The sequence below is a fragment of the Heterodontus francisci genome, chromosome 4, assembly GCF_036365525.1.
Source record: "Heterodontus francisci isolate sHetFra1 chromosome 4, sHetFra1.hap1, whole genome shotgun sequence".
Lineage (NCBI taxonomy): Eukaryota > Metazoa > Chordata > Chondrichthyes > Heterodontiformes > Heterodontidae > Heterodontus > Heterodontus francisci.
The window spans coordinates 56,398,712-56,414,312 of NC_090374.1; the positions used below are offsets into that span (position 1 = coordinate 56,398,712).

The following is a 15,601-nucleotide window of genomic DNA, read 5'->3' on the forward strand; positions in this document are numbered from 1 at the left end:
ACGAGTGCCTATAAAATGATGTCACCTACACATTTTGGAAGCAGTTCTCAGCTATCAGCAGTTTCTTGTGAAACAAACTTGGCCGTTCAACAGCGCTTGCTTGTGTAGGGGAAAAAAAGCCATATTAGTCTGTAACTAGCATGACTAAAAAGTCTGGACTAGAATTTAAGATCAGCAAAAGCATTACCACTTAAACAACAAAAACAGGTGGTAAATATAGTGGGCTATTAAGAGCTGCCAGATGCACCAAAACACTTCAACTATCTTTAAGTACACAATAGACATAACATTTCATCTAAAATAAAAAGAAACATAAGAATCTCAACACTTAGACTAAGGAGGCATAGCTATACAGATGTATAAATCAGCACATTTTCAAGCATTTAATGCCAAACCTCTTCCATAGTTTCCTCCACTTGAGTTTGAATAGGTTCAGGAGATCGCAGGCTGATTGGTACAAAAGCCGGTGCTTTGTTGACCTCCTCGGGATTGATGGGATAGATGTCATCCTCTTCTAATAGTTCAGGTTCATCATCGTCATCATCTTCCTGGGATGCTCTTAAGGTCACAAATGTTATCTTTGATGCTCCTTGACCTTTCCCAACATTCTTAGTTTGTGCCTCCTTCTTGCTGCTTTTGCCGACTTTGGGTTTAGCTTTTTGAGATCGTGCAGGCCTACTCCTGCCCTTACCCACATTTTCTCCCTCGGATACTAATGTAGAAATAGCTGATGGTTTCTGCTCTGCTGGAGATTTATAAAATGCTGTAGGTCTAGGCTGCCTTCCTGACCTATAAAAGAAACAGTTTTACTTTTTTGTTTTAATCTGAAATAAAAACAAAGTGCTGGAAATACTCAGCAGGTCAGGCAACATCTGTGGAGCGAGAAGCAGAGTTAACATTTCAGGTCTGTGAACTTTCATCAGACACGTTAATTTTGCTTCTCTCTCCACAGATGCTGCCTGACCTGTGTATTTCCAGCGCTTTCTGTTTTTATATCATCCTTATCTCTATGGCACAATGACAAATTACATAATATGCCTTTTCATTGATTAATGAGGCATTCATTGGATAAACTGAAAAGGTAGGGCTACAGATGGCCGAATCACTCTGAATCCGTAATAAATTCCAAATCTTCCTTTGCATATTCAAATGATATATGAATGACAAAAAGAGCACACCATAACCCCTTTATCTTTATACAATACCTAGTTGGTTTGCTTATAATATTTTCCTGAATGGCACCCAGCTTCAACTCCTCATGTTCATCCTGACTGTCACATTCAGATGTCCTTTCTGATCGCTGCACTTCGTTTGAATCCCGGCAGTCACTTTTTGATATTTCAGTATCCGCAGCTGTAATACTTTGTGTCTCTAATTCAACAGAATCTGAGGGCACAGGGACTGCCTCTGGAAATCGCACTTTTGACTAAAAACCGAAATACAAAACAAGGATTTACAGTTAGAACAATGTATTGTTTGGAACCATAATACCAGGAATGGATTATCTACTTTCACACACTGTAAAGAGATTGTCCAAAACAAGACTCAGTGCAAGCAATTAAAGAACAAGTATTGAAATATTTATATATTTTATTGAATTTTGTGTTTTAAGTATTTAATTTGAGCTGTTCAATACTAGGAACTGTATATGAGATGCTAATTGTTTCATTATTATTTAAGTGCTGTGACTGGCTGTTTTCACTGTTGGAGTAGGTCAAGGTTTGGCACCTTCTGAAGAGCCTTTTTTTAAGCAAAATAGAAACTGTCTGGAGCAGCAAAACAAAAGAAATAACAGGTTAAAAGATGGAGTAAAGGAATAAGCGCAAATTAAGGTGATAAAATAGTTTTATCAAGAATCTAATGAACATGATGCAGTTATCTGATGCCATAAACAGAAAATTGCCCAATTCTTTCTGGCGGCTATGAGAATATAAAACATAAATGCTGAAAAGTTCAATTACTTTGTATTGACTCAAGAGGTCTTAATTTAAAATTTAGCATTTCTTATATCTTTCTAAATTCTTGAAATCGACTAGCAAAGGTTTCTTTCATTTTATGTCTTGCATTTTTCAAAAAAAAAAATCTTTCAATTGATACATTTGTCTTAATTTTTTAAGCAGCGGAAAAATGTACCAACACCACTTCTCCTATATTGTTTGCAAATAATTCCAATTTTCGCTTGAAAGAGAGCACTTCTTTCAAACATAGGAGAGCTATGGTCCCCTGACTTTGTTACGTTCTATTAAGGATATTTAAATGGTCAGTGATATCAACCATGAAATAAAACTTTTGTAACCAATCTGTTCGATAAAGTAGTTCACCAGATTCAGGTTCCCTTTCATGCATAAACACCCCAACTTCCTCTGCAACTGCTGCAAATCGAGCTAAAACATTTCCTTTAGAGTCATAGTCATTTACAACATAGGAGGCCATTCAGCTCATCAAGTTCATGCTGGGTCTCCATGGAGCTATCCAGTCAGTCCCAATCTCCTGCTTGATCCCCATACCCCTGCAAGTTTTTCCTTCAAGTGCCTATCCAATTGCCTTTTGAAATCAATGATTGTATCTGCTTCCACCATCAACGTGGGCAGCAAGTTCCAGATCATTATCACTCGCTGTGTAAAAAGAAAATCTTTCTCACATACCCCCACATCTCTTGCCCAAAACATTCAATCTGTGTAGCCTAGACCTTTTACCATCAGTTAATGGGAACATTTTTTTCCTTGTTTAACTTATCTAAGCTTGTCATAACCTTGTACACCTCTACTAAATCTCCCCTCAATCTGCTTTGCTCCAGGGAGAACACCACCAGCTTCTCCAAACTAACCTTGCAATTAAAATTCCCCCATCCCTGGAACCATGCTGGTAAATATTCTCTGCAAGTTCTCAAGGACCCTCACATCCTTCCTAAAGTGTGAGACCAGAACAGGACGCAATTCTCTTTTTGGGGCCTAACCAAAGCTTTATAATGGTTCAACATAACTTCACTGCTTTTGTACTCCATTCTTCTATTTATGAAGCCCAAGAGTCCATAAGCTTTACTACCCACTCTCTCAATATGTCCTGCCACCTTCAAAGATCTATGCACATGCACCCCCAGGTCCCGCTGTTGCTGTACACTCTTTAGAACTGTGCCACTAAGTATATATTGCCTCTCCCTATTCCTTCTGCTAAAATACATCACCTCACACTTGTCAGCATTAAATTCCATCTGCCACCTGTCTGCCCACTCCGCTAGCCTATCTATGCCCTGTTGCAAGGCAATTCATATCATCCTCACTCACTTCTCTAAATTTGGTGACATCGGCAAGTTTTGAGATTCTACTGTGTTCCAAGATCCAAGTCATTTATATATAGAAGAAAAAACAGTGGTTCTAGCAGTGACCCTTGGGGAACAACACTGTCTACCATTCTCCAGTCTGAAAAATAACCAGTTACCACAACTTCTTGTTTTCTGTCCTTAAGCCAAATATTTTATCCAATTGGATACCAACCCTCCTATTTCATGAGCCTCAATTTTGTTAACCAGCCTTTTATGTGGTACTTTATCGAACACTTTCTTAAAATCCATATAAACAACATCCACCACATTCCCTTCATCAACCTTTTCTGTTACTTCATCAAAAAATTTAATTAGATTAGTCAAGCATGATCTGCCTTTTACAAATCAGTGCTGGTTACCCTTATTTAACTCAAATCTCTCCAAGTGCGTGTTTTATTTCCCTGATTGTTTCTAAAACCACTGATGTTAAACTAACTGGCTAGCCTGTAGTTGCTAGGACTGTCCTTACACCACTCTCCAATTCTCTGGCACTTCCCCCTATCTAGGGAAGATTAGAAGATTATGGCAAGCCCATCCACGCCCACTTCCTTGAGCAATGTGGGACGCAAACCATCTGGACCAGGTGACTTACCTAGCCTAAGCACAGCCAGCCTGTTCACTACCTCCTCCCCCTCAATTTTCAGGCTATTCACTGCCTCTACTCTCTCCACGTCTATCTATATTTTGTCAGATTCCTCTTCCTTAGTAAACACCACGTGCATTATTCTCCTTGTCCTTAAAAGGCCCCACTCCATCTCTTACTACCCACTTACTATTTGCACGCCGGTAGAAAATTTTTGGTTACCTTTTTCCTCATCTCTCTTTGCCAGTCTTATTTTACCCCTAACCTCTCCTCTCAACTTATTGTATTTGGCCTGGGTCTCACTTGAAGAATTCACCTGATCAGCATCATACACCCTCTTTTTTTGTTTCATCATAAGCTCTATCGCCCTAATCATCCCAGGAGCCCTGTTTTTGGTTCCCCTACCTTTCGCCCTTGTTGGAATGTACCTAGCCTGCACCTGAAGCATCTCTTCCTTAAATATAACCCATTGTTCCATTACAGTTTTCCCTGTCAGTCTTTGGATCCATTTTATCCAGGCTAGATCCCTTCTCATCGCATTGAAAGATAGATAGCCCAGGTACTTTATTATGAAGAATAAGATCAGAGTATTGACAATTTTACTTCAGTTTAAAATTCACAGATCCAGAGTCGCAGGTTGTCGAACCCTGGAGTAGGCTATTGCGTAAATTAAGACAGCATAAATTTGAGTTTACTTGTGAGAGATTCTCAGCATCATGTGTGGTAAACAGCAGAAGAATGTAGAGTTCACCCAAGAGGAAATTTAGCATGGAGGTGTAGTGGCTTATTGTAAGAGGGGTTAAATAATTAAGTCAGTGTTCGATTTTCTTTACACTTTTAAGGGAAAACAATATAGGAGAGAAGAGGAGGAAATAGCTGAAGACTGTACTGTGTAATACCAGCAGAGTGTAGAAGGCCCTGGATGCTTCCAATGCCTTGGAACACCACACATGCAGGAGACAGCTCCAACCAATGGCCTTTGACCTCAATGGATTCTGAGCTGGAGAAGCAGCTCAGGGTACACTGGCTCATGTAGGAATCTGAAGTGTTCCTGGGCTGCATATTACAGGCAAATGGAAAAGTGAGTTAGTAAGGAAGGGAAGTGGGCAATCAGCCATCAGGGTAGGAAGATGAGATACAAGTAAGTACATGGATTCTGTAAGCGTGCTTGAGTGTTAACCAGGCAGTTAGTGCTAAATATTTGTGACATAAGTTGAAGTCAACACCTTGGAGCATGGGATGATTGACCATTTTGATATTGGCACAGTGAAGACAATCTTCTGAACACAAAAGTAGACACTTGGCAAACAGCAGGAAAAACTTCAGGTGGCACAGGCCGGTTTGGAAAATCCGCAGACAAATGGAACGTGAAATTTACCATGGAGAAATGTGCACAGACTAAAGTCAATGCAGGAAATAGTAGTAAAAAAATCAAATTGAAGTCACTTTATCTGAATGGGCAGAGCATCTGCAATAGGATAACTGAACCAGTGGTGGCACAAATAGAGATAAACGGTTTAGATCTAATCGCCATTACAGAGACATGGTCACAAGGTGACCAAGGTTGGAAAATAAATATTTCAGGATAACAATATTTCAAAAAGACAGGCAGAATGGAAAAGGAGGAGGGGTAGCCCTGATAATAAAGGATTACATAATGACATGAGTGAGAAACGATCTTGGCACAGAAAATGAGCAAGCAGAATCAGTATGGGTGGAGATTAGGAATAGCAAGGGTCAGAAAATGCTAACAGTAATTATACCATAGGACAGAGCATTAAACAAGAAATTACTGGAGCTTGTAACAAAGGCAATGTAATAATTGTGGGGGACTTTAATCTTCATATAGACTGGACTAATCAAATTAGCAAAGGTGGTCTGGAAGATGAGTCTGTAGAATGCTTTCATGACAATTTCTTGGAGCAATGTGTTGGGGAACGGACTAGGGATAAAGCTATTTTAGATCTAGTATTGCGCAATGAGGCAGGGTTAATTAGCAATGTCACAGTAAAAGATCCATTGGGAAATAGCGATCATAATATAATTGAATTCCACATTAAGTTTGAAAATGACATACTCCAATCACAAACAAAAATCTTAAAGTTAAAGCCAATTACATAGGTATGAGGGGAGAGCTAGCTAAAGTTAATTGGGCAAATAGACAAAAAGGTATGGTGGTTAATAAAAAATGGGAAACCTTTAAAGAAACAATTCAAAATGTTCAATAAAAATACATTCCATTAAAAAACAAAAGCAAGACAGACCCATCCGTGGCTCACTCAAGAAGTTAAGGATAGTATTAGATTAAAAGACTTATAATGTTGCCAGGAATTGTAAGAAGTCTGAGGATTTGGAACGTGTTAGAAACCAGCAAAGGGCCACCAAACAGTTGATAAGGGAAAAAATAGAGAGTAAACTTGCCAGGAATATAAAAAGATTGTTCAAGCTTTTATAAGTACATAAAAGGGAAGAGAGTAGCTGAAGTAAATGTTGGTCCCTTAGAAACAAAGACAGGAGAAATTATCATGGGAAATGAGGAAATGGCAGAGATATTGAACAAATATTTTGCATCTGTCTTCACAGTACAAGACACAAGTTACATACCAGAAATAGAAGGTAACCTAGGGGCTAAAAAGAGTGAGGAAATTAAAGTAATTAATACTAGCAGAGTAAAACTACTGGAGAAACTCAAGGGACTAAAGTCTGACAAGTCTGCACTGTGTGCTGCTGGAGGTCACAGTATGTGAAGAAGGAAGGTTGGTAATTGAGGGAGTTTGGCAAGGAGGGGAACTATAAATTAAGAAAATAAATTGGAGTGCACAAAGTGTAAAGTGGGAGTTTGGTACATGAGGAAGGGCCGCCTTTCTTTCTTCTACCTTTTTTCAGCCTCCAGTAGCTGCCTCTCTCTTCGGTACAGGGTAGGAAGTTGATTGGTGAATAACTGGTAAGTTATTTTAAATCTCATTGTAATAAAAAGTTTTTAAAAGTTACTTTATGGCAGGTCACCTCAGTCAAGTGGAATGTACATCCTGTGGTATGTGGGAAGTCATGTCGCACCATGGATCCTAGACGAACACATCTGCAGGTAGCGTCACCAGCTGCAGAAGTTGAGCTCCGGGTTTCGGAGCGGCGGCTGAAGTCACTGTTGTACATCCGCAAGGCAAAGGACTACGTGGATAGCACGTTTAGCGAGGTGGTCAAACCACAGGATAAGAGCAGGCAGGCAGAGAGGGAATGGGTGGCTGCCACACAGTCTAAGAGAATCAGGCAGGCAGTGCAGGAGTCCCGAGTCTGTCTTAGTTGCTAATCGGTTTTCCATTTTGGATACTGAGAGCGATGGTTCCTCGGGGGAGTGCAGCCAGAGCAACTTCCGTGGCACCACGGGTGGCTCAACTGCACAGGAGGGCAGGAAGAAGAGTGGAAGAACAATAGCGACGGCATTCAATAGTCAGGGGATCAGGCAAGCATTTCTGCGGCAGTAAACGTGACTCCAGGAAGGTGTGTTGCCTCCCTGGTGCCAGGGTCAAGGATGTCAAGGAGCAGCTGCAGGACATCTTTCTGAGGGAGGGTGAACAGCCAGAGGTCGTGGTCCACATCGGTACCAATGACATAGGTAGGAAGAGAGATGAGGTTCTGAAGGCAGATTTTAGGGAGTTAGGAAGGAAATAAAAAAACAGGACCTCCAAAGCAGTAATCTCAGGATTACTCCCAGTGCCAAGTGCTAGTGAGCATAGGAATAGGAGGATTGATCGATTGAACATGTGGCTGGAGAATTGGTATAGGAGGGAGGGCATCAGATTTCTGAGGCATTGGGACTGGTTGTGGGGCAGGTGGGACATGTACAAGATGGACAGGCTACACCTTAACAGGACCGCAACGAACATCCTCACAGGGAGATTTGGCAAGTGCTGTTGGGGAGAATTTAAACTAGCTTGTCAGGGGGATGGGAACCTGAGGGACAGCTCAAATTGGAAGGAAGTAAAGCTGGTAACAGGAGGTAGAAAAGTAGCAAGTGACATTAGAAAGCAGGCAAAACTAAAGCGAGCATCAACTAGGCTTAGAATGCAGAACGTCAAGACGACAAGGTTAAGGGCACTTTACCTGAATGCATGCAGCATTCGCAACAAGGTAGATTATTTAAAGGCCCAAATAGAGATAAATGGGTATGATCGAATTGCCATAACAGAAACGTGGCTACAGGGTGACCAAGACTGGGAACTGAATATTCAAGGATATTCGACATTTAGGAAGGACAGGCAAAAAGGAAAGGAGGTGGTGTTGCACTGATAATAAGGGATGGATTCAGTACATTAGTAAGGGAGGATCTCAGATCTGAAGAACAAAATGTAGAATCTGATTGGGTGGAACAGCAAGGGGCATCAAACATTGGCAGTTGTTGTTTATAGGCCACGAAACAGTATTGGTAGGGTGAGGCATGGCATTAATCAGGAGATTAGAGAAGCATGTAGCATGGAAATACAGTAATCATGGGTGAGTTCAATCTGCATATCTTCTTTGGCCTCCTTATCTCGAGAAACAATGGATACGCGCCTGGAGGTGGTCAGTGGTTTGTGAAGCAGCGCCTGGAGTGGCTATAAAGGCCAATTCTAGAGTGACAGGCTCTTCCACAGGTGCTGCAGAGAAATTTGTTTGTCGGGGCTGTTGCACAGTTGGCTCTCCCCTTGCGCCTCTGTCTTTTTTCCTGCCAACTACTAAGTCTCTTCGACTCGCCGCATTTTAGCCCTGTCTTTATGGCTGCCCGTCAGCTCTGGCGAACGCTGGCAACTGACTCCCACGACTTGTGATCAATGTCACACGATTTCATGTCGCGTTTGCAGACGTCTTTAAAGCGGAGACATGGACGGCCGGTGGGTCTGATACCAGTGGCGAGCTCGCTGTACAATGTGTCTTTGGGGATCCTGCCATCTTCCATGCGGCTCACATGGCCAAGCCATCTCAAGCGCCGCTGACTCAGTAGTGTGTACAAGCTGGGGATGTTGGCCGCCTCGAGGACTTCTGTGTTGGAGATACGGTCCTGCCACCTGATGCCAAGTAATCTCCGGAGGCAGCGAAGATGGAATGAATTGAGACGTCGCTCTTGGCTGACATACGTTGTCCAATCATGGGTGAGTTCAATCTGCATATAGACTGAGCAAACCTAAGGAGCACACTGCTGTGGAGGACGAGTTTCTGGAGTGTGTTAGGGATGGTTTTCTAGAGTAGTATGTTGAGGAACTGACTACAGAACAGGCTATTTTAGATCTAATATTATGTTATGAGAAAGGGCTAATTAATAATCTTGTTGTCAAAGAACTTTTAGGGATGAGTGACCATAATATGATAGAATTTTACATTATGTTTGAAAGTGAGATAGTTCAATCTGAAGCCAGGGTATTAAATTTGAACAAAGGCAATTATGAAGATATGAGGGGCAAATTGGTTGAGGTGGATTGGGAAAATACATTAAAAGGTATGACAGTACATAGGCAATGGATAGTCTTTAAAGAAATATTACATAGGTTACAGCAACTGTACATTCCTTCAAGGCACAAAAACCCCAAAAGTAAAGGCAGTCAACTGTGGATAAAAAAGTTAAGGATTGTAAAAGATTAAAAGAAAAAGATTATAAAGTTGTCAGAAATAGTAGTAAACCAGAGGATTTTAGAATACAACAAAGGAGGCCCAAGAAACTGATAAAGAAAGGGAGAATAGAATATGAATGTAAACAAGCAAAAAATATAAAACGGACTGTAAAAGCTTCTATAAGTACGTAAAAAGAAAACGTTTGGCTAAGACAAATGTGTATCCATTATAGGCAGAGTCAGGAGAATTTATAATGGCGAATAGAGAAATGGCAGAGAAGCTAAATGATTACTTTGTGTCTGTCTTCACTGAGGAAGATATAAGAAATCTCCCAGAATTACAGATTCAAGAGATTAGGAGGAATGAGGAATTGAAGGAAATTATTAGGAAGAAGGTTGCATTGGAGAAATTAATGGGGTTGAAGGCTGATAAGTCCCCAGGACCTGATATTCTACATCCCAGAGTGTTGAAAGAGGTAGCTATGGAGATAGTGGCTGCATTGGTGATCATCTTCCAAAATGCTATAGATTCTGGAACTGTTCCTGCAGATTGGAAGGTTGCAAATGTCACCCCACTATTTAAGGGAGGGAGAGAGAAAACAGGGAATTGCAGACCTGTCAGCCTCACATCAGTCGTTGGGAAAATGCTAGAAACTATTCTAAAGGATGTGGTAAATGGACACTTGGATAATAATGATCTGATTGGGCATAGTCAACATGGATTTATGAATGGGAAATCATGTTCGAAGAACCTGTTGGGAGTGTTTTTGAGGATGTTCCCAACAGAATTGATAAATGGGAGTCAGTGGACGTGGTATACTTGGATTTTCAAAAGGCCTTTGATAAAGTCCCCCACAGGAGCTTAGTTAGAAAAATTAAAGCACATGGGATAGGAGGTAATATACTGGCATGGATTGGCATGAATTAAGGATTGGTTAACAGGCAGTAAACAATGAGAAGGAATAAACGGGTCCTTCTCGCGTTGGCAGGCTGTGACTAGTGGGGTACTGCAGGGATCAGTGCTTGGGACCAAGCTGTTCACAATATATATCAATGATTTGCACGTGGGGACCAAATGTAGTATTTCCAAGTTCGTGGATGGCACAAAACTAGGTGGGAATGTGTGTTGTGAGGAAGATGCAAAGTGGCTACAAGGGGAGTTGGAAAGACATAGTGAGTGGGCAAGAACGTGGCAGATGGAATATAATGTGGAAAAATGTGAGGTTATCCACTTTGGTAGGAAGAATAGATGTGCAGAGTATTTCTTAAATGGTAAGAGAATAGAAAGTGTAGACGTACAAAGGGACCTGGGTGTCCTCATCAATAACTCACTGAAAGCTAACATGCAGGTGCAGCAAGCAATTAACAGGTGGCAGATGGGGTTCCATGCACAGGAATGTGAAGTGATTCATTTTGGTAGGAAGAACAGAGAGACAATATAAAATAAAGGGTACAGTTCTAAAGGGGGTGCAGGAGCAGAGGGACTGGGGTGTATATGTGAATAAATCATTAAAGGTGGCACGACAGGTTGAGAGTGTGGTATCTGGGCTTTATTAATAGGGGCACAGAGTACAAGAGCAAGTAAGTTATGTTCAACTTGTATAAGGCACTAGTTCGGCCTCAACTAGAGTCCAGTTCTGGGCACCACACTTCAGGAAAGACATGAGGGCATTGGAGAAAGTGCAGAAAAGATTCACGAGAATGGCTCCAGGGATGAGGAACTTCAGGAATCAAAATAGATTGGAGAGGTTAGGACTGTTTCTCTTGGAGAAGAGAAGGCTGAGAGATGATTTGATCGAGGTATTCAAAATCATGAGGGGTCTTGAAAGAGTAGCTAGAGAGAGCGGAGTAGCCCGCGGAGCAGCAGTTTAAAAAAAAGCACGCCAAACCAGAGTCCAAGTTACAGAGAGGAGCAGCCTGAGGAGCAAAGGTTCAAAAAAAAGCACGCCAAACCAGAGTCCGAGTCACAGAGAGGAGCGGCCCAAGGAGCGAAGATACAAAAAAAACGCGCCAAACCAGAGTCCGAGTCTCAGTGAGGAGCAACCCAAGGAGCGGAGGTTCAAAACAAAGCGCGCCAAACCAGAGTCCAAATCACAGAGAGAGAGGAACACAGCGGGAGCAGGAGCACAGCCAGGGAAAAATCGAAAATTGACGTCACATTCAACAATGCGAGCTGCCGGGGTGAGTATACAGGTAAGCTTTTAAATTAAATTTAATTGAAATCAAATATAGAGTAAGACTTGATCGATTTATTAGTATATAAACTAAAAACTAAAGCGGAATAAAAAAAACTAAAGACCAGTCGGAAATTTAAAAACAAATTAAAATCTAATTAAATAAAATAGAGATGCTGGGCCAGGCGATGTGTTGTACCAGCATATATGTGGGAACTGGTGGACCCCATTGTGGTTCCTAGTGACCACATCTGTAGCAAGTGTTGGCTGCTCGAGGAACTCCGGCTCAGAGTTGATTAGCTGGAGTCTGAGCTTCGGACACTGCGACACATCAGGGAGGGGGAGAGTAACCTGGACGCTGTGTTCCAGGAGACAGTCACACCCCTTAGATTAACTACCTTGAATTCGGCCAGTGGTCAGGGACAGAAGGGTGTAACTATGAGTGAGGCAGGTAGAGGGATCCAGGAGGTAGTGTTGCTGGAGCCTCAGCCCTTGTCCAACAGGTTCGAGATTCTTGTTCCCTGTGTGTACGAGAGCAGGGACTGCAGGGAGGATGAGCAAACTGACCATAGCACCGTGGTGCAGGGAGCCATTCAAGTGGGGGTGGTGGGGGGGGGGGGGTGGGGGGGAGAAAAGAGAAAAAAGAAATGCAGTCGTAATGGGGGTTAGTATAGTTAGGGGCATAGACACTGCACTGTGTGGCCAGGATCAAGAGTTCCGAAGGCTGTGTTGCCTACCTGGTGCCAGGGTTCAGGATATCTCATCTGGTCTGCAGAGGAACATGGAGCGGGAGGGGAAAGATCCAGTTGTTGTGGTCCACGTAGCGACCAATGACAATGGTAGAATGAGGAGAGAGGTTCTGCTGAGGGAATATGAGCAGCTAGGGGCTAAATTAAAAAGCAGAACCAAAAAGGTAATAATCTCCGGATTACTACCACAGCCATGAGCTAATTGACACAGGGTCAATAAGATTAAAGAGGTAAATGCGTGGCTCAAAGATTGGTGTGGGAAAAATGGGTTCGAATTCACGGGACATTGGTATCAATACTGGGGAAGGAGGGAGCTGTTCCGATGGGATGGGCTCCACCTGAATCATGCTGGGACCAGAGTTCTGGCGAATCGCATAACTAGGGCTGTAGATAAGGCTTTAAACTAAATAGTGGGGGGAGGCGGGGTGGAGGTTCAGTTGCATGGAAAATTAGGAAGTCAAAGTTAAAGGAGAAGGTAGGAGTGCAGGTTAGTGATGAGGCTGATTGTTAACAGAAAATAAAAGGAAAGGATAGAACGTGTGAACGTCATATTGCACCAAGGAATCGTACAAGAGTAGGGAAATTTGACATTAGAATAAACTTAAAGGCTTTGTATCTGAATGCACAAAGCATTCGGAATAAAATAAACGAGTTAACAGCGTAAATAGAGACAAATGGGTATGACTTAGCGACAATTACTGAGACATGGTTGCAGGGAAACCAGGTTTGGGAATTGAATTTCCAAGGGTACTCAGTATTTCGGAAGGATAGGCAGGAAGGAAAAGGAGGAGGTGTAGCTTTGTTAGTAAAGGAAGAGACCTGTGCTGTAGTGAGAAACAATATAGGCACTGGAGATCAAGGCATAGAATCAGTCTGGGTAGAAATAAGAAATAGCAAGGGAAAGAAGTCCCTGGTGGCAGTAATCTATAGGTCCCCAAACAGTAGTTCTGCAGTGGGGCACAGTATAAACCAGGAAATACTGGGGGCTTTTAAGAAAGGTACTGCAATAATCATGGGTGATTTTAATATGCATATAGACTGGATTAATCAAATTGGCAAGGGGAGCCTCGAGAGAAAGTTCATTGAAGGTATTAGAGATTGTTTTTTGGAGCAATATGTTCTGGAACCAACCAGGGAGCAGGCTATTCTAGATTTGGTATTGTGTAATGAGGTGGGATTAATTAATGATCTCATTGTTAAGGATCCCCCAGGGAAAAGTGATCATAACATGCTAGAATTTCAAATTCAGTTTCAGGATGTTCTGGAGTTGAACAAAGGTAATTACATAGGCATGAGGACAGATTTGGCCCTAGTGGAATGGGCAGGAAGACTAAAAGGTAGGACAGTTGATGAGCAGTGGCAGATGTTTACGGAGACATTCAATTCCTCCCAACTAAAATATATTCCAGAGAGGAAGAAAGATTCTAAGAGGGAGAAAACATCCATGGCTAAGCAAGGAAGTTAAGGATAATATAAAGACAAAAACTAAGGCATACCATATTGCAAAGGCCAGTGGCAGGCTGGAAGATTGGGAAACTTTTAAAGATCAACAAAGGGTTACTAAAAAAGTAATAAAAAGAACAAAGGTAAATTATGAAAGAAAACTAGCGCAAAATATAAAAACGGATAGCAAAAGCTTCTATAAGTATATAAAAGGTAAGAGAGTAGCTAAAGTGAATGTTGGTTCTTTGGAGGATGAGACTGGGGAGTTAATAGAGGGGAACACAGAAATGGCAGAGACACCAAATCAGTATTTTGCCTCTGTTTTCATGGTGGAGGACACTAATACCATCCCAATAGTAACAGGAAATGCAGAGGCTATAGAAAGAGAGGAACTTAGAAAAATCATCATCACTAGGGAAAAAGTACTGAGCAAACTATTGGGATTGAAGGTAGACAAGTCCCCAGGGCCTGATGGCCTACATCCTAGGGTCTTAAAGGAACTGGCAGCGGAGATAGTGGATTCATTGGTTATAATATTCCAAAATTCCCTGGATGTGGGAAAGGTTCCAGTGGATTGGAAAAAAGTTAATATAACGCCCTTATTCAAAAAGGGAGGGAAGCAGAAAGTAGTAAACTACAGACCAGTTAGTTTAACATCTGTTGTTGGGAAATTGTTAGAATCCATTATTAAGGAAGTAATAACAGGACATTCAGAAAGTCAAAATGCAATCCATCAGAGTCAGCATGGTTTTATGAAGGGTAAATTGTGTTTGACTAATTTGCTAGAGTTCTTCGAAGCTGTAACAAGCAAAGTGGATAATGGGGATCCTGTAGATGTAGTATATCTGGACTTCCAGAAGGCATTTGATAAGGTGCCACACAAAAGGTTAATACACACGGTAAGATCACATGGGGTTAGGGGAAATTTATTAGCTTGGATAGAGGATTGGCTAACCAACAGAAAACAGAGTCAGGATAAATGGGTCCTTTTCTGGTTGGCAAGATGTAACTAGTGGGGTGCCACAGGGTTCGGTCCTTGGGCCCCAACTATTTACAAGCTATATTAATGACTTGGATGCAGGGATAGAAGGTACCATAGCCAAATTTGCAGATGACACTAAAATAGGTGGGATAGTAAGTTGCAATAAAGAATTAAGAAAATTACAAATAGATATGGATAGGTTAGGTGAATGGGCCAAAATTTGGCAGATGGAGTTTAACGTGGATAAGTGTGAGGTTATCCACTTTGGTCAGAAGAATAGAAAGGCAAATTATCTAAATGGAGATAAACTTAAGAATGCTTTGGTGCAGAGGGATCTGGATGCCCTTGTGCATGAATCGCAGAAAGCTAGTATGCAGATGCAGCAGGTAATAAGGAAGGCAAATGGAATTTTGGCATTTATTGCTCAAGGAACAGAATATAAAAGTAGGGAAGTGTTGCTGCAAGTGTACAAGACATTAGAGACTGCACCTCGAGTAATGCGTACAGTTTTGGTCCCCTTACTTGAGGGGGGAATGTAGTTGCATTGGAGGCAGTTCAGAGGAGATTCACTAGATTGATTCCAGGGATGAGGGGTTTGTCTTATGAAGAGAGATTGAGCAGTTTAGGCCTTTACTCTCTAGAGTTTAGAAGAATGAGAGGAGATCTAATTGAGGTATATATGATGATTAAGGGGATTGACAAAGTAGACGTAGAGAGGATGCTTCCTCTGGTGGGGCAATTGGGAACAAGAGGTCATAGTTTTAGG

The 15,601-nt window shown here is 41.7% G+C and overlaps 1 protein-coding gene across 3 annotated transcripts in view; it reads right to left on the reverse strand.

Annotated features, from left to right (window-relative positions):
* LOC137369043 (transcription factor TFIIIB component B'' homolog) overlaps positions 1–15,601 on the reverse strand; it is a 173,229-nt gene that overhangs the window by 72,556 nt on the left and 85,072 nt on the right. For all 3 annotated transcript variants that reach the window (XM_068029568.1, XM_068029569.1, XM_068029567.1), the window contains exons 16-17: positions 1,206–1,426; positions 396–789 (exon numbers count right to left, since the gene is read on the reverse strand). In XM_068029568.1, the coding sequence (XP_067885669.1) occupies positions 396–789; positions 1,206–1,426 (615 nt within the window). The remainder of the gene's footprint in view (positions 1–395; positions 790–1,205; positions 1,427–15,601) is intronic.